This window comes from Bemisia tabaci, chromosome 6, assembly GCF_918797505.1.
Source record: "Bemisia tabaci chromosome 6, PGI_BMITA_v3".
Classification (NCBI taxonomy): Eukaryota; Metazoa; Arthropoda; class Insecta; order Hemiptera; family Aleyrodidae; genus Bemisia; species Bemisia tabaci.
Window position 1 is genome coordinate 47,717,450 of NC_092798.1, and position 25,813 is coordinate 47,743,262.

The following is a 25,813-nucleotide window of genomic DNA, read 5'->3' on the forward strand; positions in this document are numbered from 1 at the left end:
GAATCACGCCTACTTTTACGTTGTTTCTTAGCCACCTCGCCACGAGCACACCCCATCTTTCCCACCCACATATAGTTTCATTTGATAAAAATACGTCCAATTGCATTGACTATGATATCCAATTTGTATGCATTTTCGAGCATCGATTTTTTTTCTCCAGCAGTTTCGTTTTGAGAAAGACTGTTAAATTGACTACAAGGTTATAAAGGTAAACTAAACCAGTTTGATTGTCAAGGGGGCTTATTAAGAATTGCACAGTTTCCAATAATCAAATATAATTTGAATCGAGAGCATGGAAATCGATGAATTTGACTGGTCTCTTGACTTCTTTGGAGATGAGCAAAAAATTGGTAGAAGCAGGAACAATGAAATAATTGTTAAACTCAAATGAACTTTAGTTATCAATTCCAAACTCGTTGAACTACTAGAGGTCATGGCTAATGCATTGGTCGCCATTACACTGCAAACGAATTTTTCTTTTTTCAGAGGAAAGAAAATAGTAGAGCTGAGGTGAAAGGACATTCTTAATCAGCTTCGGAAATTTCTTGAGACGATATTACGTGGTCTGAGAAATTTTTTCTCATGCTTTTTGAGCAGCGCCACCTTGCTAATCCTGAGAGAGCCCGTCAGTGCAAAATGATAAGAATTCGATGGATCGATCTTCCCATAAATGAAAGCAGACAGACGGAAAATTTCTTTCAGATTTAAGCACTGCTCAGCCATAAATTGTCAGTAAGAAGCAAAAGAAAAGCCTCATGAAAGTCATTAATTGTGCAATAAATGGTAGGAAGTGTTCATTATCCCAATCAGCTGTGTTGATATTTTGTCCCCTAGTCATTGAACCCTCAAAACCTAATTGACGTTTGATTATTTTGCAATGATACTCTTTTCATTTTGCTGCCTGCTCTGTCTTTAACTTCTGCGATTGCATCGCTAAACACAAGAGTCGATACTACATTTTTTATTTAAATACAAAAATCAACGGCTATGAAATGTCCCTTAACGAACCGTTCATTGTATAACTTGAGATATTAAGCCTGACCCTGCTGATTTTATATAATTTGAATTTTTATGAGATTATTTTACAAACTCTCTGAATGGCTGAAAACAGCTGAGCGCCTGCTCAGTTCACATGGTTACAGAAAAATAGACAATGAAGTATATCTTCACATATATTTTATAGGAATCATTGACCGGAGTCTTTGGGTATACAGATGACGACTTAATTCAAAATATCAAAATTGTAACAAAAATAAAATTTTTCACTAGGATAAGAGAGAAAATGTTCTTCAAAACTATATTAAGTTATTTTGACAGATTATCCAACCTGTGTCACTCTTGATCTGCTTCCAGGTAGATAAAATTACTCAGAAATTTCAAACGCTGAAAATATTTGCCAGAACCTAGTGACGTGGTTAGATCAGTGGTAATTCTCGGAAATTGGCGCAATACGTTTTGTCCATTAAAATGTAGACTTTGAATACTTGAGCACTGCTATTGTGTCACAACGAAAATTGTAGAAAGCATAAGAATTATTTTTTATGATAAAGCGTTCAAAAATCACGGTGAGCGTGTTGAAAGGAACGGAAGGTTGATTTAAACTCGTACCAAGACTAAACTCGTCTTGGAAAATCCTAACAATTTTCCATTTTATGCCTTCCGTGATGCTGCAAACACAGATTGCTGAAATCTTACGAACATAATTTGCAGACATAATTTAGAACATAATTTAGAAAACTCTGTGGCCGCAACACATTTGCTTAAAGCATGTTGCATAATTCGATATAAGAGCAAGGAACTTAGCGTAAAGGATTGACATAGTTACTAATCAACATTTAATTGTCGAAAACTGCCGCTGACGGCCATGATGTTGGTTTCGGTGTTGTTGAGCGGCTGGCATCCACTTCTACTTTTGCGGGTTTGAATCCCACTGGTATCATGTATCTGCATTTCCTTGTTTGCCAAAATCAGATCTTTTTTCGCCCAGACTTCTTTCTTCCACAACTCTGAAAGTATCGAATCAAGCGTGAAACAACTTAAGTTTAAATGACCCCTCCTTTCACACCCAAATAATTGCAAGATGCAACGAAAATATTCAAATAATTCTGCAATTCACATTTTTGCATAGCTTTTTTTTTTGTCATGAAATTGCAATGTTTTTACATCATTTTGTAACCAAACGCCAATTTTAACGTAACGCAAAAAAGAGAAAATCCCCATGTGTGAGGAAGGTGGACAATTTGCAATGCCAAAAATATTGCAAAATGTTCACATTTTAATGAAATAAATTTCAGTAAGAGAAGCCCCTTCAATTGGTGAATAGGCAACTTTCACAACACTACGATGCATCAGCAGTATTTTACCGTGCAATATTGCAATTCATTACAATCTGTGCTATTTGACTAGAACTTACTAACTTAATGGTCAAAATTTCTTTAATTAATAAGTAATTGCAATTTCTAGTTTTTGTGGGTAACACCAAATTAAAATGAATGATTCAGCTGCATCTATCTGTTCAATAAATCATTAACGGTGTCTTCATTGAAGTCGAATAAAGTTTAGAAAAACTTAGTTTTGTGGGTATGAAGGAATGAATAAAATTTAAATTTTTATGGTATGATTTGGGTTCCATGGTGTGAAAAGTTAGCCAAGCTTATTCTAATGTCTTTATCTACTTTGTTTCAAACCTTCAATCAAGCGTCTGCACAAATTGTACACAACTTAACTTACCAAGCATTTCGCTCATAGGAATTTCCCCACCGTATTCTTTTGGCAAACATTTCGCATCAATTTTAGATTTGAGACCATCGATGCTGTCATGGATCTAAGATAGAAAAAATATAATTTCAGTTCATGAACAATTTGTCAGTTAAGTTGACATCATTATAATGATCAAATAACTCTGAATGAGTCTAGTTGCCTTTTGTTGGTAAATGAAAGTTTGAAGTAGAAATCAAATTCCGAAACGAAGCTCGCTGAGGACAATCACTCATGACGAGGCTCGGTTTAGTGTGCGGAATATGCGGCATTGTTGCCAGATAGTGCTGAAAACTCAGCACTTTTCCTCATTTAAATCCTGTAAAATATCCACATTTTATCGTATAACCTGGCAACCCTGATATGCGGCAAGGAGAGGCGCAAGTTCTGGTATCTTTACGTTTTGAAGGCGAAGAAATATAGGTGGAAAAACTTGAAACCGCAAATAGGCACCGTTAAAAAGCTAATTTTCCTCGTATTAGCACCATAAAAGAAATTAAGTTTATTTAACATTCTGGATGTAAAAAAAGTGTGTGAGAACTCGTGGAATGCTTAATTACCCGCTACGGCAGTTAGTTTTACATCTTGACATTGCTAAAGTAATACGGCTGAAGCAGTTAATTCAGCATTTTGTAAATTCTCCCACTCTTTTTTTAAATCCAGAATGTTAAATGAACTTTACTATTTTTTCAGTGAGGTTTCATGATAGACCTGTGTGATTTGTATGGAAGAAAGAAAACGAAATATAAATGACAGATAATTTTGAAATAAACTTACGAAAAATCTGGATTTTAATTTAGTACTTAGGAGTCCTCTACAGAAGTCGAGTATGTATCTCACAGACGTCGGGCAATTGAAAATATTTACGCACTTGTTTCTCATTGGCATTGATTGCTGAAAAAATATCCATGCATGGTTAAAAATAAGCGTTTCTTAAGGTTAGGCCAATTTTCATTGTCACACGTGAATAATTTTGCTCTCCAATACCACGTGTGTATCTGCAAGTGGAAGCGAGCTCTCAGGTTAATTCAGATGAGTGCTTGAAAACAAGGAAATGCGAATTTAAAAAATGAGATGTTTTCTGAACGAAAGAAAAAAGAAAAAACTGCGAATACTCTAAAAAAATTTCAACTCCTCCAGTTTGACAAAAATGATTACCTTATCTAATAGGGTATTTTGTTTAAAATGAAATATATACTATATTTTATCCTAGAATTTATTTATTTTAAAAATACATAAAAATAATATACACCTACCTCACCCCATCTGACAGCTCGCACAAACTCTAACGGCGACCAGAGTGTGACGTAAGCAGCTGATGCGCCGTGCAAGTCTGCAAAATGCGTGACTCCGGTGATTTGAGTGACGTCATCTTCAAGGACGGTTTCAAACGTCATCAAGAAAACCTGAGCCATAATACCACAGCCATATTTGTATGGATCGAATTTATCTGAGTACATAAGTGAATGACTTATTAGGGATGAAAAATAATTGGTTCTACTAGGTTTTGCGCCAACTCAAACACACCAATACTCGACTGAATCTATCAAGAAGGAATCAACCTGATCATATGCTACCGTTTTTTGTGTGTATTGTGTGTTTTTCTGTCTAAAATATTCCCCTTTCGACTGGATATTACTTGAATAAATAATTACCATTCTTTAAGATGACGGAAAAATTGATATTAGGAATATCTTTTAAAAAATTCTTGAAATGTCAACGGTGAATTAATTAAAGAGAAATATATTTTTGGTGAATTAGAATTATTTCCTTGAAATTTTCATAGTTGCTGAGAAATATCAATCAATATCACAAATTATAAATGTCATCCAATACCCTTGACCGGCTGAAATACTAATTTAGATGCAAGTAGGAATAAATAAGATTCTCACCAATAACGTAGATTATCACTCTCCTACCGAGAGAGTCTCTGATTGGTGAGGCGAAAATGAACCTGATAAAATAAAACACAAGTTTAACATAAGTAGATAATATTCAACTGCGCCATGAAATTACAACATATTTGGCATTCAGTCACTAGAAAGTTGGATGACAGAAATGTGGCTTATGCAAAAAAAAAATTAAGTTAGGATAATTATTGAATCAAAGATGCCCAATATAAAGATGCATTTTTCACGTGAAATTTCATGAAAAAATGATATATCAATAGAAACTGCATTGATAATTTCTTCATAAGCTTTCCATTATGAACAAAACCGTGGTTTTTTTTTAAACAGTATTCTATCAATTTCCTTGCGCCATCCAGCATATTCCTGGTCTCCAAATATCTAACAAAAATTATGAGATCCTGATTAAATCCTGATTTAATTTAAAATTCGTGGGAATCAGAGATAATTATTGTCCCATTAATTCATTTGAACCGTGAGTGATAATTGTTTATTACCCATTGGTCAGTATGTGCATGAGTGCCGCATCCTCGTAGCTAATTAAACTGAAGTAGTGTGATAACGTTTTCCTCAAGTTCAAATACTTGAGTAAAGTTTGTTGGGCCATTGGTAAACTAAATTTTTTCACTCTGAGGAATCGTAGTAGGAAAGATGCGTCTGGAACAGAAAAAATAAATTCATTGCTGAAAGCAAAAGAGGAATTTATCATAACTTTGACTTGAGAAATGAAAATAGAAAGAAACGCAACGAACTGAAATGAGAGAATGAGAACAACAGCGAGTAAAGTAAATTAGCCACGTTCTTTGAGACATTTGATAAAATTCTCTCGGTGCTGAAACCTTTTTAATATTTTTCATGCTAGTCTTTAATATAACAGGATCACCAGCTCTGTTGATGCAAAACGTCTGCTAGTGAAACTCCTTCAATTACTGTTATAAGTATTAAAGCGTGCTTCGCTGTTGAACAAATTGCATGCCTCCTTCATTGCAGGAGTTTTATGTTTCCTTTAGAAAGCATCTCTGACGACTTGCACTTACAACAAAAGTAATCAACTCAGTAAATCGGTTTCCGGTCAAGATCTAGCGGATATAGAACGTGAGCTGGATGAGCTTTAATGACGACAATTATTGGTCTCATTCACGCACGAAGATTCACGGCATTTCAATTGCGAACTAGATCGATTTTCTTAATTCAAACGTCGCCTCCGTCACATCTGATAATGATTTTGTCTCTGGATTGGTGCAATTGATTCATCTTCGAACGCTTAATTATGTAAAACGCATCGAGCACGTAAGGTGTCAACAGAGAAGTGAACGCGTTGTGGTAAATTCAGTTAATTAGATAAAGGTCTCGCAATTTTAGATTTTCGCAATTCGCGACTTGCATGCCTTTACGCATGCCTTGCGCGCGTAGCGCGGCGAGGCTTGGGGCTCATGCCTTCGCGGTTCGCCAATAATCTAAAACGCGTGCTCTCAAAGCAGGATGGTGATGGTTTGACCCTGGGTGATGAGTTACAGAAATTTGACAATCTTAACCGTGAACAGCGAAAGTAATTTACTAACAAAAATTCCCGGTGGCCTCAATACCCTTCGTTCCATCAGCTCAAACTTAAAATCGTGGGTATTTTTCACGTTTATTTTGTTGGTGACTTCCATGTTTAAGGCATCAAATTTCACTGTATGGAATCCTGTAATATGTTAGACCCTTTAAATTATTGACAAAGGTACTTATTGGTGCTGGGTGGCTCCATAAATTTGAACAAAAAGAAAACTTTAGGTAAATGTAATCAAACATTCCCTCCTTTCAGATCAGATCATTTACCTCGAAAGGATTCCATGAATTTATACATATAATTTTTTAGAGAGAATACCCTCCACCCCCTTTAGTCACTTTATGGGTCTTTTTCCAAAAAATTGAACAAGAATGGCCTTATCTTGAAGTTATCGTCTGCCAAAAATCGCAAAAATCGTAGAAATTGGCTGGGTAAATTTCTGGAATGAAATATCGCAAATTAATGAGAATTTCGTATTTATTTACTTTTACTTCAAATACTGCAAAAAAAGAACTGTTGCAGAACCATGACTCCTATCGCTCCTCTGATGTAGAGCGTTTCTTCATTTCCTTGTAAGCCCCGAAAAGCGTGGGTTTATATCGGTAACAAGGCTCACGTAGAAATTAAGATTAGCCGTTACGTCGGAACAAGACTTCCTCCAAACGCTTTTGGAGACCTGCCTCCTCTACTTCCTGCAGGTTAGGGGGCCACCAGCAAAGTTGGAATGAATGGCAGACTTGCAAACGCGTTTCTGAGAACGTCCGAATGAAAACTGGTGTGTAAGGGATTTTCAGTTTGACGACACTCAAGAAATCATTGGAATCGAGGCAATAAATGCCTCCTAAAATAAAAACTACCGTCGAAACAATCGCGAAACCATAATTTCATTATCCTCGTCCAGAATAAGACATGACATTACTCTGATCAGATAAACGACTTTTACACAAAAAAATACGAAAAGTTCCGGCCCAAACTGAGCCATTTTCAGTCGAAAGAATAAAAATAAAATTTAAAAATTCCAAATAGAAACCTGCCGACTACATGATGGCCGAGAAAATCAAACCAAAGAGTGGAGATAAAAAAAAAAAGATTTTAGATTTTTCTTCTAGATTTTTTCTCTCTTCTCTTTGTTTTAATTTTCTCGGCCATCATGTAGTCTGCAGGTTTCTATTTGAAATCTTTATATTTTATTATTATTCTTCCCACTGAATATGGCTCATTTTGGGCCGAAACGTTTCGGATTTGTATTTGTAATTTTTAGCCTTATTTCCTGTTTTTCTCCTATGTTTTTGCCATGACCATTGTCACGGGCTGCTAATTTAAAACTTTTATCCTAAAAACGAATTTTGCGGTGATGGATTCGAGTTAGTTTACCTGTTCTGACTGATGAAATGTCTTTGTTTTTAGCAACCCATTCTCTGAACTGCTGGAGGGCGGTTTCACGTACATTTTTAGTTTCACGCAGCTCATCTTGTGCAATTCGTTCCACTTCTTTCTTAGGTAGTTCTTTCCCTCTGCCTTTAATGACGTCCGTGCATGAGGCAGAGTCATTAGCACTCATCCTGAAATCATAAAAAATAGAATTTGATTTGAGTTGTGATTACAATATTGTATATTATGAATGAAACCATACACATTATGAAAATTTAAAACAATATCCGTAACCACATTTTTCTTCTTCTTCTTCTTCTTCTTCTTCTTCTTCTATTTTTTGGGTCAAACTATCCTAGAATCTGACTGTTGGAGGTTTTTGGTGGAACTATTCGTAAAATACAACTTACGGCATTGTTAGGTGCCACAGTAGGAAAATAGCGAATATATATTATGAGTTGTTGAGCACTTTTTGACCCGGTCGCTAAAACTAACGTTTCCGGTGGAATATATATGTTACGGATGAAGAAGTTGAAAGCCATAAAAAAAAAATAATTGAATTAAGTATCTCGAAAAAAATCGTTGTAGGGTATACTTCGTGAGGTAAATGAATACTGAGATTAATTTTTTCTCCACAATCCAGCGATTCCTTGAGTAACTGGCTGATAATTATCCGGCGCCTCAAATATCCGGTTTTGCGCCGAAACGCCGCATATACATTCAGTTTTTTTTTTTAAAGTTCATTTTATCCTGTGCACATACGCTGTTTTGTGCAATTTTGATAATTCGACGTTGTTACGGCGTGAACCTCCGCCACAATTCGCGGTATTGTCGAGGTACTAAAGTATCTGACCTGTAGATGCATTTAGACTATACATTCAGCAATGAAAGACCACTATTTTTGGCTACTTTCAGAAACAACATACGTGCCATAAGTTTCTTCGTGTAGATGGAGCTCTAATGGATGAAGCAAAAATGGTTTCTCTTTATTGCAAAATGTTGTTCATTTGTCCCGGAAGACCTCCGCACGGGATTTTTAAATTATAATTTTTCTGTCCCGAAATCGAAAAATATCACCTGATTTCCTGAGTCCTTCCCTCGACGTCTTTCCAGGTTCAAAGACCTACAGAAAATTGTATACAAAAGTGAATTTTGATGAAAATTTGCGATGCTTAAAAAGTCTTCGTTTCGTCCTTTTCTTAGTTTCCATCCGAGGATACTAGATAGGTATTCAAACAACAAAAACTCGCACCCGCAGATCGTGATCTTCTCCTCTTCCTCGGAAATCCGAGAATATTTGAATGAGTATCCACTGAGATAATTTGATCCCACTCGAGAGAGGCTCACGATTTACACGAGAGCGTTAATTGGAGGTATTTCTGTCAAACGGAACTATGTGCATGAAGACATGAGCCCTGAGACGCATAAGAATATTTGTATAACAGGGCTCACGTCATAATTCACATAGTTCCGTTTGACAGAAATACGTCCAATGGGCCTGTTGCATGCAAGAGATACAGCCGCGCGAATAGACTTTTTAGAGGTTAAATGACACAAAAATTACGGTGGTCACATCAAAAAAGTCTGAAATACACTCCTTACTGCACAATTTACGTTGTTAGGAACGCGGTTTTTCAAATTTCCCGCGTCTGGGGGCAGTTTTCTAATCACAGGAAACGAGCAAATGGCGGGCTCGGTGATTTCCGGAAGATGTCGAGTCGTTGTTGTTGTTGTTATTTTTTCCTTCAGTTTGTTTACAAACCCAACGTGATCTCTTATAGTGGTCCATATACGCTTTATGCAGTAACCAAATCGATCAACTTTTAAATATCCAACGCAATCCTTCTACATTTCATTTCACGATATCACGAGCTCCGATTTTTAGGTTATGTTGTCAGTTTCAGTTGACCGGAAATAGCCGCGAGTTGCCGTTAATTGTTTCCGTTAGAAAACTGCCCCCAGACGCGGGAAATTTGAAAAAGCGCGTTCCTGACAACGCAAATTGCGCAGTGAGGAGTGTATTTCAGACTTTTTTAATGTGAGCATCGTAATTTTCGTGTCATTTAACCACTATAAAGTCTATTCGCACGGCTGTATCTCTTGCATGCAACAGGCCCATTACGGGTACCACACTTTTTCCTCTTTGTTTACGATAGGTACACCTCTGAAATTTTCTGATGATTTTATTGGTACGGAGTTTTTGCCGCAGTTAGCAGGGCTTCATCTGAAACTGGCGTCAGTAGCTGGGGAATGATTTGTAGGATGACTTCAGTTTCTGTTTTGTACACGGAAGAAAGATAATTTCAACTACATTCCCCGTTGACTTACTATGAACATACTTTTAGCTCATTCAAGTACTAGTTGGTGTCAAATTTGGCTAAAAATTTAAGCGAAATTATCATATTTTTTCCGTGTATATCATTCAGTATACTTTGCAAACCAAAAATTCTCTTCAGTGTACCTTTCCAAGTTCCACTTATACTCTTGCCCATAAAAATGTTAAAAACGAGCTAACGCACACTTAACGCTACCGATTTCAATGAAAATTGAGCATACGACTATTTAAACATTGCTATTATGTTCTTGCCTATACTCCTCATTGAAAACGCCTTCAGAGTGCCTTCAATTTCATATAATCCTGTGCAACACCTCTGTTGCGAAATAGCTGCTTGAAGCGCCGTTGCTGTCCACAGCACGGCGGGCAACCAGGCACATAGGCGCCTACAAACCTAACAGGGATACTTCACGCATTGCGCTAGGCATGAGGTATCCTGTTAGGTTTGTAGGCGCCAGCGCGCTTTTCGCGTGTTTCGTAATTTTTTCTGGTATAGAGTACATACTTACTACAATATAAGACGCGATATGCACGTTTAACGCCACCCATTCAAATGCAACTTAAACATACCTTTATTTAATATCTAAGGATGTAAGTTTGCCTATGTTCTACATCGAAGACGAAACGCTCGGAGTATGTACTTACATGAGTAGACACGATACGAATGCTGATGCCCATTCAAATGAAACTCGAGCACACCACTATTGAAGCACTGCGGAAGTATTTTTTCATATACTCTACATTGAAGGCAAAATGCTCCCTTTCATGGAGTATATAGTTACTTACAATATTAGTCGCGATACGCACGATTAATGCTACTAATTCAAATAAAACTTGGCCATACCACTATGTAAACTTTGCGGAAGTATTCTTTATAAACACACACAAATTTTTTGAGAGAATTTACTCACTTGCTTAAAAAAATTTTAAAAGGTGGGACGCGTTTCGAAACTTTCGATCTCAGTCTCAGCCTCAGCCGCGTCCCACTTTTTAAAAATATTTTAAGCAAGTGAGTCAGTTTTCTCAAAAAATGTTTGTGTGTGTGTGTTTTTTTTTTTTTAAAAGAAAATCGAGACTTGAGTAGCCCTATAACGATGTTGGTAGTGAATGTATTCTTGCCTATGCTCTATGTTGAAGGCGAAACGATCCATGTGGTATGGAGTATACACATAGCTGTTTACAATATTAGCCGCGATACGCATGTAATCCATTCAGATGAAACTTAAGCATACCACTATTTAAACTCTGCGGATTTATTCCTGCCTATACTCTATATTGAAGGCGTTACGCTCCTTTAAGCGTCAAGTATACAGCTACTTACAATTTTAGGTATTATAAAAGTGGTCAACGCTACTCATGCAAATGGAACTTGACCATGCCGTAATTTAAACTCTGAAGAAATTATCTTGCTTCGGAATTAAGGTGAAACGAAACGTTCTATTTAATACGTACCTACAAATAGATGATCAAGTCAAGTTCCGAGAGCTAAAACAAAAAAATTTCCCGGGAACAGTTTACCGCAAGTAAATAAAAACCGCAGTTCAAGGTGAATACCCTGTGGCTTTTTTAAGTGTGAGTGATTACCGTGAAAGGGTGTTGTACATGTGAGTTAAATGAAAGTAACCGCTGAGACATTATCTTCGATATGGATAGAATTGCTAGCATTGGTTCTTTTAATTTTGAACCCGGCTTGTCACTTGAAGGATTTAACGCCATAACTTTTATATTTGACCAAGCATATCTATTTTTTCCGTCTTATAAGTTCCCCTCTTTACTCTCATAAATCGCGTTAATTATAAAATTCAGAGGCCAAAGAATCAAACCTGCTGATCTTAAATTGGTGCATATACAATCCCAGTTAAGTTGAAAATTGTTTTTGAAAAAACTCCGTGCCAAAAATGAAGTATTCCCCGCATTTTTGACTATAACATCCTTTCAGTGATAATGATTGAGAATTCATTCTTGCAATTAGGTTTTGCATTAGCATGAGTAAATAAAAACCGCAAATCTTTACAAAACGAGTCATTGTAATTATTACGTACCAATTCGGGATAGATTTATAAACTGTCAAGATCGCCCTAGACACTCACGACTCATCTGCAGTCGGATTAGTTATGCGAAATGTTGTGGTTGTTTTGCATTATTTATGAAATCAAATCTGAGCGTGGTTCAGAAATAGAGAATGATAGGCCAAACTCAAGGATTGCTTGAAATAGGAAGAACAAAGGGCAATTTCGCAGGCTCATTTTCATACTTATTATTTTGTTCACTATTATAAAACAAGTAATCAAAATTACGAACGAGTCTTAACTTGGCCAACGAGAGAATATTCAGCACTCAATGTTAGGTGAGAGAAAAATAACACGCACCAAGAAGATTTTAGTATGTTTACTCTTTTTCCCCTTCATGAACAAAAACGTTTCCTAGAAATTCAAAAGTAGGGTGTAAATCACTAATTTTTTTTTTTTTTACTTTAATCAAACGTTTTTACCAAAACAAAAATTTTGCCACAAAAAACACAAAGCCTCTCAAGACTATTAAAAAAAAACCATCCTATCATATGATTGAAAATTTTTAAGTCTTAATCAGAAATATTAGAATACATTTTTTAAAATTATTTTCCCCGAGCGCTTTTCTTGTTAGATGATATTTTAAATCAAGATCAGCCTTCGTTACAACTATCGACGAAAGTCATGTACTTAAATCATTATTCCTATTTTAGTTAGGATCAGAATGGATTTTATAAAACCTCCTGAGAATCTAGGTCATATTTTGGTGCAGATGTTAATTAATATTTACCTTTCGTGCCATACTGCTGCGAAATATCGGAAATGTGTGCAAAATGCCTGATGAGCGTTCGGTCATTCACTCGCTAAGCTTTAATTAAGAAGAGAAGACCTATAAAAATTCATCAATTAGCCTTGAAACCGGCAGAAAAAGACTACAATTAAAACGAAACCAGATGGTATTCGTGACGAGGAATAACTGCATCCCCGACCTTTATCTGTGATTTAAAATGCCGGCATACCAATTCATTTCTGATACCGCTTCATGCACATTTATCTGCTCAGGATTACTACTGTATTTAGGCTGTTCTCGCTTAGAAGGGCAGCATTCAGATGCATTTAAGCAATTATGCATCAATACCGCAAACCTGGAGAGTTGGCAAACATTTATCTTGACTGAGACGTTTCAACATTATGTTTGTTCTGTCATATTCCACTAAGTAAAAAGTATGAGTGTCTTTGCTTTAAGTTTTAAACATATTCCTAGAGTTAAAAAACAAAAATAAGATAAAACCCTTATTTACAATTTCAAAATAAAAAATTATTTTCATTATTTTCCCTTATATTTTCTTGGTGCTCAGCTCTGATTCCCTAGATTTTCATTTTGCGACAGTTTGTTTTACCATTTTACCGGGCCGATTTCCATAATTTTTACGGCTGGCGACAAGAAATGAGCTCTAGGGAAGCCCACTTAAGTTAGATTAACTTACGGGGGAGGGGAGGCAGCTAAGCGGGCATTAGGGGGTCGCGGAGCCCTATCTGGGGGTTGGGCTTCATAGCGACTAGAGGGATTGCCCCATGGCACGTGCCAAGATACCAGCAATTGGAGATGCACGATTTTACTTTCTTGCTCCCCTTGCGGGTAGAGGAAGTATTGTTTAATGTCGATTTTCAATGTACCATCAACCATCGAGCCATATGTAGCGGCTCATTTTTACCCTCCTAGAAAATAAATTATTTACAAACTTAAGGCAACAGCTAATGGAGTTTTTATTGCTCAAAAGTTCGCATTTCATGCGAAAATTGTATTCAATGATGAACACTTCTATTGGAACAATTCCGCAAATGAGTACAGGTCGTTTTATCCTGAACTCTTCTGAGTCGACATACTAAAAAGGCTGTACATGAGCCCAGAAAATAAAACCATATGTTTCTATAGAAAACGTCACCTGCCGGCCAAAGTATCACAAGCGCCATGCGACGTTTAAAAATTTCTTCCGCCATTCTATTTTTTTACAAAGAAATTGTTGGTTGAATCTGTTTGAAAATTTTACATATTTATTGGGAGCATAAAGAAAATTCATTGAAGTTTTCGGACAGCTTCGTTGAACAATTTCTCTGTAAAAAAAATAAAATGGCGGCGGAAATTTTGAAACGTCGCATGACGCTTGTGATACTTTGGCCGGAAGGTGACGAAATGTGGTAATCTCAAACGATAACGAAAAACAAATAAAACGTTGGTGAAAAGTGCATGGTAATAAATGGAGATGAATGAACAATTATTCGATATGGACGATGACAATCGGTTCGATGGAATCTGCCAATTTCCATTCGCACTCGCGTCTGATTGCGATAAAGCGATCCGAGATCGAACGTGATGTTTCAGAGTTTCCTTTGACTCATTACTATTGTGGAGGCACGTGTGTCGGAAAACCCGGAAGGAGAATTGTGTCAGTCGTACAACTCAACGCTACACAAACAGTTACGTAGTCATTTTGCATCTTGTGGTAATGCAATATGTGCCCTCAGGTAGACAATCAAAATACATACGAATGAATGACCATTGGATGGAGTTAAGCATAACAGTCATATCTAAACGGCGATTTCTCAAAATCACCTCGCCTAATTTGATTTTTGTAGAAGAAACCAACAAACATTATCGCTTAAACTTTGGTGGAAATAACCTTCATGGGTATGAAAAAGAGGAAACATTTTCAAGGAGAGGTTTTGGTTGGTTTCCTCCCAAAACATTAAAAAAGAAGATGAGATTATAGAATAATGCATTGTAGATGTGACTACGACTACATAGGGTGGTACATAAGTCGCTTGGATCTAGAGTCTAGACTTAAAAAAATTCAAAGAAAGAATACTCTTGATTCAATCGGATTTTTGCAAAAAGTAAAAGGAAATCCACTTATTAAGAGGATTGGCCCTTGATTCAAGCAAAAATCCGATTGAACAATTGTTTTTTCCCTGTCAAATTTTTAAGCGTCTTGACTCTAAATCCAAGCGACTTCACGGAAAAAAGTGACGTTGATTTACCATTTTGAACGTAAAAAAGTGTGCGAGAACTTGTAAAATGCTAAATTCCCCCGATATCAGTTAATTTTACATCTTGGCATTGCTAAAGTAACTGATGTAGCGGGTAATTCAGCATTTTATAAGTTCTCGTACACTTTTTTCACATCCAGAATGTTAAATCAACTTCCCTTTTTCCGGTTTGACCCCCCAGTGTATGTTGGTAGGAAAATATAACATCTCAGTTGATTTGAAACAAAGATTTTATGTAATATTTCGGGAATGGAAGTACAGTTTTGTAGACATGAACCTTTTTTCCGTTCAGAACCTATGAAGCTGGTTTTGATATTCATGATGGATGTCCCGTATACACCTTTGTTTCAAATCCAAGTCAATTATTCAAGACGACAAGAATCTTCCCGAAGAAGCAAATCTTGCAAAATCTCGCCAAGCTTAATTCCATCTGAATATAATTGCGGTGAAGCCCCGCGTGATCCTAATTCCGCAACAAGTTCTATAATTCCTCGGCGGACCGAAAGCGACGAAGGTGTCAGTATTCTTCAAATAAACAAACCGCAAGTTATATTATCTTGCTGTTGAGTTCGACTCGACTTTTCACACAACGTTATAAATTGAAAATAAAATCTTGAGCCAGGACAATTATTTTGACGTAGAACCGACGAAGCATCGACGACAAAATAGTCAAAGTCGAGTTTCTCTCAAAATTCGATCGATCAAAATACGAACTGAATGTTGTTGCTATAGAAACAAATTCATGTTATTTGTAAAATGAAGAGTGTTGTAAAAGAACATAAGACCTCCGCAGTCTGAGTATGAACAGCTAAAAATCACATTCGAAACCTGATATTATTTCATGAAGCGTCCAATGATAGAATTAGAGTATCAAAAGTGAAACACTGAATGGCATATCGTTCTTTACTCCGTACAATACTGCCGTGCTAAGGAAAAATGCCGTATAAATATTCGAGAGTTGCGAAATTTCCTAAAATTAATTATGTATTTTTGGCGACATTTATGCTCATTTTTCTTTGAAATTTTTAGATATTTTAGATTAAATTGCGTACGAAATTATCTGAAAATTTTGCAAAAAATATTCAAAATTTTCCCTGCAAATTTGGTTTTTTTATCGAAGGAAATTTGACAACTCTCGAAGGTCCTCACGGCGTTCCTCCTCAGCACGGCAGAATACTGATGCGCTAGGAGAACACACCATTTCGTCGCTCCTCTGACAAAAGAGCAAATCTCGATTTCCGCACATGCCGCGGAAAACATGGATTTATTAGCACAGCAGGGCGCTAATGGAAATTGAATCACGAAATCGAAAACACACCAACTCGGAAAAGAAAAATTGTTCAGGAAACACCTAAAACTGCGCAGCGGGCGAAGAAATTGGTTTGAGAAAAACATTTTTGGTGCCCAAAGACAAGTACTTAGAGACTTTGTAAAGCACCAAGTTGAAATCGATACACCATGTTTTATGACAGAGAATTAAGCTTTTAATCATTTCCGAGTTGGTGTGTTTTTGTTCTCACGGACTTTTAGATACTTAATTTTTCATAGTCTGCACGGAAAAATTTATATTCTTCGACCTGAATAACGCTTAAATACTTAAATAACTTGTTGGTACAAGGTATACTGAACCGAAAAAAGAAAACTTCAAAATCGGATGGTCACCCGTTTTCCTTGAAATGGCCAAAAATTGGTATTTCCAATGAAATACTTCGATTTTTCCTTTTCCCGTAGCTGTTTCGGGCACTTCCGATTGCAATTTCGAAATTTCCTTTTGCGTGCAGATGCTTCTATCCATAAGTGTTACTTACAACCGTAAAAAAGTGAAAATTCTATGATAAAGTACGCATTTTCTCGGAAGTTTGTGAATATTTTCCTTTCAAGTTTTAGATAATTTTATCTGCGTTGTAAGTGTAATATCCGATAATTCCTAAGACGAATAATCCTAACTTTTCATGAAGTTAGATATTTTATCGCGGAAATTTCTGGGATATTCGAATGTTCATAAGGCGTTCCTCTATGGCACGGTAGATAATGGACCTCCATGTCCCAGATATCGGTTCACCTACGTTAATTAGCCACTCGCCTTATGTTTTACGACGTGATTATGAATCAGCAGCCGGACAGCAAGTCTCTCGATTTACAAAAAGTATGTTTAAAATAACGTTTCTGACTTAAAACGGATTTTACGGTAAATTTGTAATTTAACTTAACCGCGTCCATTCGTAAAGTTTAAAACCACGTATCCTCCGATTGTGACAGTACAGGCTACCAATGGATCATATTCGATACATTAAACGAGGGAGATGGTATAGATATCGATTGCTTTAACATGTAAACATAGTTTCGAAAATCAATTGAGTATAATCTGAGGGAACGGGTTTCTTGTGATAGGTTTTTGACTCTTATGAGTATAAAATGGTGATTCAAAGAGTAAAATTGTTAGGAATTTTCTCATTTCCAGCTTTTCCTACTTAGATTCTAAAATGTTTGTTTGAGGATATGTTGTATTGTTTTGAACCAAACTAAACATTGAAGTAATATCGAATACGACCTATATTATACTTCATTTTTCTCTGGAAAACTGATCGATGTATTTTTCTGAAAACTTACATAATTTTTCTTCTCGTCAGAAAAATATTCTGTATGAATTTCAAGTTGAATAGTTGGCCTATTTCTCCTAGAAAAATAAAACAGTAGCGGATATTTAGAAACATCACAATGGATGTACGCGGTTTTGCAATTTGGCTATCGATGTCTTATTATTAAATCGATGTCTTATCGATGTCGGCCTCCTATGGTGTAGTAGTTGTAGCGCTAGCTCTATGATCAAGGGGACCCGAGTTTGATGGTCTCAAACAATGGTTGCCTGGGGGACGGGACAGAAGCGCAGGATTAGCCCCTGTGGGCTACTTAAAGTGGTAAAAAAAAAAAAAAAAAAAAAAAAATGTACGGATGAATCGGAATCAGCTTAACTACATCAAACATTGCCGACTTTTTTTAATCTTTTATTTTTTAAACAAACTCGAAAGTAATACTGGAACTTGAAAATTTTTCGAGTATAATTGTTATAATCTAGAATATATTTACAAAAAGTTCTTAGGCGTTTAGTAGCCTAGTTATCAGTCAAGAAAATAAAACATACGGAACAATTCGGCAATACAAAATACAATCAGGCTGAACCCAGTTGAATCTGATTGTCATCTGATTCTCTTTACGGCATTTATAGCTATGAAAGGATGATACACTTACCTGTATAATATAACAAAACGCTTTCTCGGCCGTAACTTTCAAGCTTTAAGTGCTTAGATCGGAGAATAGAATGGTTCAAAAATAAATTAATAAAATATAAAGGTATAAATAATAAAAGTGAACTAACTTTTACGACGATAGATTAAAATTCTGCTGTTAAAATCAGTCGCACTGAAAACGAGCCGGTGCATGAAACGAGTCTGGAAAACTTTAACTTATCGTCGTACAAGAGAGTTCGGCTTTTATTCCTTTTATTTGTAATTAGTTTTCAATGCGCTTGAGTGGGGATCACAGACAAGTTTAGTGGTGCAATCAGGATTTCCGTAAAATCTTTTTTTCGTTGGATTAATTAGACGAATCTTAAAACACGAGATCTTTCAGGAGTCACGCTATGCCTAAATCGTATGCAGCTCAATGGTCAAAAAAAAAAAAAAAAAAAAAAAAAAACTAATTTAATTCAAGGACAGGAATCTATATATCCCGTATAAAATGTGACTGTATTAAACGCGCCCTTTTACAACCGGCAAATAAACTTATTTATATTAGAACACCAAATTCCTAGTAGAAAGAACGTTCTGTTTGATCGTTACCTCTTTCCTGTCTTTCGGTTTTTCGTTACCTGTCTAAAAATACTCAAATTTATTAATCAATTAGTTATATTTTCTCCAATAAAACAGCTCATACTTCTCTCAATAATTTCGGGTACGTACCTTTTTATTTATCCCTTCGCCTTTGAAAAAAATCTTCGAAAATAAGTAGCAGGCTGTCATTTTACGGGCATTTTTATATTTCTTATCTCTAGACAATCCATGGCACTTTTTATAAATGCCTTAACACTTACTCATCGATTAAAACTTTATAAACTGAACTTACACCTTCCCTAAGATAGAATCGACAGGAAGGACTATTTTATAATTTGAAAAATGAGGAATCCTCTTTTTTACTCCTCATATTCACTTCCGAATTTCTTCGCCGAGCTGCGAGAACGTTCTGGCGATCTCGTTTTCAAAAACAATCTCAGAATTATCAAACGCGGACGAAATTGCTGTTGACACTGTTACAAGGTTTTTGTCCGCCAGATTTGGTGTCAGTAAGTAACGGAGTCACGGCCATAAACAGAACTATACACGTAACGTAGTGGCTTAATTTCGGCAAATTTACCGGAAATTTTCCTATTAAGGAAAAATAGTAGTTGCGTGGAATTACGGCACCTGCCGAAATGATTTGATATTCGATCAATCAATTTCCTGATACTTCCGGGATTGTAAGATATGTTTTCAAAAAATCCCTGTAAGTTGAATCATACTGTGATGCATGAATGAAAGTTGATCATGAAAAATGAAAAAGTCTGAAGCAATTCTTAGATCACTCCCCAACTGAAAATGACGACTATTTGAACTGCATTTTGAAATTATTCGGAACTGCACTTTCTGGCTCATACATAAACAGACCTATCTGCATAGGGAAAGTAGTGGTACACATATTGTATCTATATTGAGCTAGAACTCGTAGTTCCAAATTGCAAAATGTGGTACATTTGTGGTATTCTCATGCTGCCATGCTCAGAAAATCGCATGAGTAGTTGACTGTAGTCGAATTTCTGTTTATGAAAAATTAAATAATTTTTGGGATACTTGTGAATATATTTCCTCAATTTTTTCAGAAAAATTTAGCTGCAATCTTATGTAAAGTGTCCGAAAATTTAAGAAAAAATATATTCATAATTCCTGTCAAGAACAAGTATATTATCAAATGAAATTTGGCAACGTCAGAGTGTACAATTGACATCATTCCTTATTACAACAGCATTGGCCGCCCTTTCGCTCATATTTACCATAAAGTATTATTTGATTGAATTTACATATCCTACTTGACGCATTAAGGTTTGCTTTAAATTTAAGAGATTTTGAAAAATAATTGATTTTCCATCGAACTGGATTCGTCAGTGCTGCGTGCCCACCATCGAAATAGGATTTTCTTTTTCTTTCTGAAGAAAATTTGTATACCCAAATCATTGACAAGACACCTGCCTTTTTTAAACCACAAAAAAACATTGTTTTTGTTCTTGAAAAAATACATAGTTTTTGTTCTGGAAAAAATACATATTACAGTAAGTTTCCACGCATTTATAATGATGCATTTTCTCACCCCTCTACAGCGCGGCGTTACGAATTCGTATCAGTGAATTTCTTGGGTTTTTAAAAATTAAATCTTTCCTCTGTCGCATGATATTGCAAATTTTCATTAGTGTTTTCTTTATTTGAATAACCGTTTCCATAAAATTTAAAATTTTGAAAAAAAAATATAATAATAATATTCAATGTTTCTTATGAAAGTTACAAAAATAGATTAGCCTGTGAGATCCGAAATTAATTCATGCCATAGAGGGTTGAAGTTACAAAACAAAGGGGAAAATGATGAGAGGCGTTACTTACTTGGAAAAAAATGAGCTGTAACCTCTAAAACACTGAACACCGAAAAAAACACTATACACGTCAAGGTAAACACAAAACCAGGATACTCGCGGAGCTCTTGGCAGAAGGCGGTGGAAGGTTTAGGCCAAAAGGTGAAAATCCACTGGACGGCGGAAAAAGCGGTGCGCTCGCGGTTGGCAAGACTATAGCCTATTAACCTATTAGCGGAAAATCATGGTGGCGGGAGACGGAGCGAAGGAAAATCGCATCGGAGGAAAAATCGAGATTGCAATCCGCGAATCGCGAGTCGGTCCGCGCGTCACAACGATTTCAATGTCTCCGTCCTCGGGTTCACGCAGACGCCACCACGCGCAACGTCCGAAATCTGATCCGAACCGCGCTCGCCGACCAGGATACTTCGCGCCTGGTCACGTCCGTGACCCTTCCTGCACCCTGCCCCCCCCCCCCCCCCGCTCAAGACACCCACGATGCCTACCGGGGCCCATCCTTTGTTTCTATTTTAGTGTTTGGAGTCGGCTACGGAACGGAGTCAGGGTGGCATGAAACATAAGAGAGAAATGAAAGATTGGAAATTTCAGCACTGAAAAAAAAATGTGCTTGGCTCAAGCAAGATAATTCAAGGAAATTACCCGTCACTTAATATTTTTTTTTTTATTTTAGATTTAAGCTGAATTTTTCTTGATACAAGGAAAATGCACCTCACACCCTGCCCCCCTCTCACGCTTAAGACGCCCGCATTGCCCACCGGGGGCCATCCTTTGTTTCTATTTTAGTGTTTGGAGTCGGCTACGGGACGGGGTCAGGGTGGCACGAAACGAAAGGAAGAAATTAAAGATTGGAGATTTCAGCACTGAAAAAAAATGTGCTCGGCTCAAGCAAGATAATTCTTGAAATTACCGTCAATATTTTTTTTTTTTTTTATTTTGATTTAAGCTAAATTTTTCTTGATACAAAGAAAATGAGGCTTGGATTTAGCAAAAAAGTAGCTTATATTAAGCAGCAAAATTCTTGGTTTAAGAAAAAATACTTCTTGGCGGCAAGTTTAAGATTCTTTTTTTTCAGTGAGTGAAATATTTCATGAAATTTCACGAGGCTGTGAAATATTTCATATTTTTCCAGGGGCTAGAGGATGCAACCCGCACTCAAACACACACAACCAGAAAGAAGTCCCGATTTTTAAATTTGCGAACATGAAAAGGAATCGGTATTTTTCAATATATTTCACTAATTTCTGAAATATTTCAAGTTAAATTTCAAGATTTTATTTCTTATGACATTTTGCCACCCTGGACAGGGTGAGAGTAATTGGACCGAGTTTATCAGAAACTGAACCAACCCACGTTTTCGAAAAAGTTGAGTTTTGCTAGCCGTATATTTTCTCCTATACCAAAAACTAAAGGTCGGAAAACACGAATTAGTTTGTGAAAAGTGGGGTTAAAGATTATTTTCTACATTGAGCCTTATGCAGGTATAAAACTTCAAACCTCTTTTTCTCAGTTTTAACTTAGTGTGGGTTGGTTCCTTTCTCAGTCCAATTGATCGTTGTGGAGTGGAGAATTTATACTCAATTTTTTTATTGCCTCCAAAAATACAGTTTTTTCAAGAAATCTGGGACGTAGCAAATGTAGATACGTGCTATGGGATTTTTATTATTTCTAATTTTTTTTTTTTTTTTTTTTTTTTTTTTGCAGTTGGCCTTTATGCATGAGAAATTAGTTTGAGGTAATTAATAACGATTTTATTGCTCCTATATCTTCAATGCAGATACTAATCTACTTGAGCATCGGCGATTTAGTGGTTTTGAGAAGCCCTCTGATAAGTTAACGGAGAAAGCGGTAACAATAACCAAATTTTTGAAATTGAGTGGTTACAGTATCCCATGAATCTAACTGAAGTAAACTGACCCCTTAACCCCCCACCTTCGCTCCTAGCTAAAACCCTGTGACAGCAGTACGTCTACATTATTCTGTGAAAAAACTGTGTTTAAACCGCTGTATTGAATGGCATACTAAACAGTGCCGCTTTTGCTGACGGTTAGTTTTTTTTTTCTAATGTTTTGAAATCGCAAATAAGCAAACATACAGATGGCTATATCTTGCCTGAACTGAATAAAATACAGTGGATATCGGATATTACAACATCGCTTATAACGACATATCGGTCATAACGACGTGCGATCTGGTCGTGTCCGTGATTGACTTCCCATAGGGTGGCCAATATCATCTCTCTAGACCTACAAAAAAACTCAGGAGCCATCGGAAAAGTGCGGTAAATCACGGTGATTATATCATGAGTATCTTTTTTTGAAAATTTGGACCCTGTAAAATGTTTTACTCGGCGTGAAGTTACCTTACTGCCTAGAAGAAAAACAATACTGCAATGTCGTGTTTCTGGATGTCGCCAGGCTTTCGATAGGGTGTGGCATCAGAAACTGGCATTTTAAACTTTCCAAAATACTAGGGCAACCATGTTCAGCTGCTGATGTCATACATCTCTGACCGTTTCTTTCGGGTTCGTTTCGAGGATTCTTACTCAGATTTTAAAAAGATTAGAGCAGAGTACCGCAGGGGTCGTACTCTCCCCCTTCTTTATAGCCTTTTTACGGCCAATATTCCAAAGCCCAAAAAGGGCAAATTGGGTATTTTCGCTGATGATACAGCCGTAGCGTCTTCAGCTCCCACATATGATGAAACGGTCAGAAATCTGCAAGAAAGCCTGGACGACATCCAGGAATGGACACAGATAACGATCGTACTGTGCTCAACGCCACTAAATCGGTCAACGTGGTATTTACTTTACGCCCCTACGTTCACACACCTCTGATCCTAAAGAATACTGCTATCCCTCATTCTTCAAAGGCTACTTATCTTGGCCTTATCATGGATAGTAAATTATCATGGAAAGAACATATCCTAACTAAACGTAAGCAAATCGAACTAAAGCATAGAAAAATGTTATGGCTTTTAGGTAAGCGTTCAAAATTAAAATTAAATAATAAAATTCTCCTATATAAATCCATGATAAGGCCAATCTGGGCATACGGCAGCCAGATGTGGGCCTGCGCAGCAAACTCTAACCTAAATCAAATTGAGATAACACAAAATAAAATCTTGCGCCAAATGACCGGGGCCAGATGGTACGAGCGTAACGCCGATGGAATAGAATTCGGGATAGAATCCATGGAAGTCTATATCTCCAGACTTTACTCGAACTATGAGGATCGGCTGGGTAGACACTCCAATCCGGAAGCGATATCGCTCTTGGATTGGTCTGCTGCCCGCGACGCTTAAAAAGACGTAAAAACGTTTGAGCTGAGCTCGCCCCTTTTCCGCCGGTGTTAGGCTCTTGCCTCTGACCCCTGATGGCCTATGTCGGCTGAAGGGGTACACGCTTGCTAAAGGCAAAAGTCTCTCACGTTGCCCGTGAGGCTTGACATAGCTAAACTTAGTTATTTTCCTGCTTTTCTTATCATTCTATTAAACTTCAGTAATCTACCGTACTTACCTTTCAATAATTTTTCGTAACTTAGTAATTTCATTTTCTTGTAGTTTTCACTTCGTCGGGCCACCTGGCTGATTACCACAAAGCACTCTACGTTGTTCTTCTTTGCCTTAATACTCCCTTTTCTGATTTTTCTAATTTTTTATTCTGATTTTTCTAATATTTCTGATTTTTATGATTCCCTACTTTGTTACCTTATAACCATGTAAAAGCAGTTGTTTATTTATACTTAGTATATAAGTAAAAGTTAAGATTTAAAAGACCCCACAGGTCTAAAATCTTTTTGTGTATATCGTTATTTTGATTACATAAATAAAAAAAAAAAAAAAAAAAAAAAACCTTACTGCCTGACCGGCCAGGCAGTCAATTGTCTTAGATTTCGAAAGTCTCAAGATAACATTTTTGGCAATTTCTGCCATTTTGGATTTTTGAATGTTAAAAATTTGAGTTGAGATTCAAGTTCCTCGTTAAAAAATGCTCCCTGGCACCATGACGGTAACAGTCAAGTTTCATACGTTAGTGCGCCTTCAATTACATTTGATACCGTGCAATACTTTCGTGGTGGAATAGTTGCATTGGCGCCTACAAACCTAACAGGGATACTGCATGCATTGCGCAACGAGTGAAGTATCCCTGTCAGGTTTGTAGGTGCCAATGCAACTATTCCACCACGAAAGTATTGCACAGTATCCAATGTAATTGAAGACGCATTAACGTATGAAAATTGACTATTACCGTCAACCATTGTTTGCCAAGTGGTAACTTCACTCCGAGTAAAACATTTCACAGGGTCCAAAAAGATACTCATGGTATAATCACCGTGTTTTAGCGCACATTTCGATGGCTCCTGAGTTATTTTTTTTGTAGGTCTAGAGAGATGATATTGAAATAAGTCGAAATTCACGATTTTGCTCAGAAAAATGGCAACGTCGCAGCGTGTCAAAATTATCAAAAGGGGAGCATTGGGAGCATCTTAGCTACTAATTTCACACTCTGATTACAATTTAGGCATCTGTAACGTTAATTTATCGAGAGGGAAAAATCCTCGAAAACAGTCAAAAATTCGCTTTTTTCATGCGTGAAAATGGCAACCGCGCGTCGGGTTAATGTTGTCCGAGTGACCCCAAATTTCATTTTCCGTGTTTTTGAACATGCTGTAACCGATTTAGGGGTTACGGCTATAAATTTCCGAAATTCATTTTTTGTGGGCCACCCTACTTCCCATTGACTCAGTGTATTTGTGCATCGGTTATAACGATAATCGGGTATACTGACAAAATCAGGCCGGTCCCTTGAGGGTCGTTGTATCCGGTTTCCACTGTAAGTCATTTTTCCATATTTGTAGATAAAATACGTTGTTGTTTTACCACTCGAACGATCTGGAATACTTTTTCGGAAGAATAATGAGAATTCCACAAAAAACGAAGCACGGCATTAATACAATTTCCTTCTCAAGCAGCATAAAGTACACATCCTTAAAACCTCATCTTCGCACTCACTGCTCTCTTGCATAACAAGACAACATTGTGGATACAAATTGTACTACAAAAGGACCTATGTAATGAAATCCTCTTTGCTGTTTTTGCCCGATCCAAACAATTACTTTCAGTGACCGTTGCGCCTGTCCAACACTGGGAAGGGAACAGGCA

The 25,813-nt window shown here is 36.8% G+C and overlaps 1 protein-coding gene across 1 annotated transcript; it reads right to left on the reverse strand.

Moving 5' to 3' along the window:
• Positions 1-1,159: 1,159 nt before the first annotated feature.
• Cralbp (Cellular retinaldehyde binding protein) lies at positions 1,160-21,025 on the reverse strand. The gene is made up of 8 exons (XM_019042866.2): positions 20,664-21,025; positions 7,591-7,778; positions 5,162-5,321; positions 4,650-4,711; positions 4,014-4,207; positions 3,535-3,651; positions 2,731-2,824; positions 1,160-2,006 (listed from the first exon to the last, which is right to left on the reverse strand). The coding sequence occupies exons 2-8, from the start codon at positions 7,775-7,777 to the stop codon at positions 1,825-1,827; spliced, it is 996 nt and encodes a 331-aa protein (XP_018898411.2). The 5' UTR covers position 7,778; positions 20,664-21,025; the 3' UTR covers positions 1,160-1,824.
• Positions 21,026-25,813: the final 4,788 nt, after the last annotated feature.

Excerpts from the sequence above, each read along its gene's own strand:
- Cralbp (XM_019042866.2), bottom strand. The coding sequence starts at position 7,777 with ATGAGTGCTAATGACTCTGCCTCATGCACGGACGTCATTAAAGGCAGA. Across the intron at positions 2,825-3,534 it reads AATTAAAATCCAGATTTTTC|ATCCATGACAGCATCGATGG; the intron begins GTAAGTTTATTT and ends TTTCTATCTTAG. Across the intron at positions 2,007-2,730 it reads TCCTATGAGCGAAATGCTTG|AGTTGTGGAAGAAAGAAGTC; the intron begins GTAAGTTAAGTT and ends CGATACTTTCAG.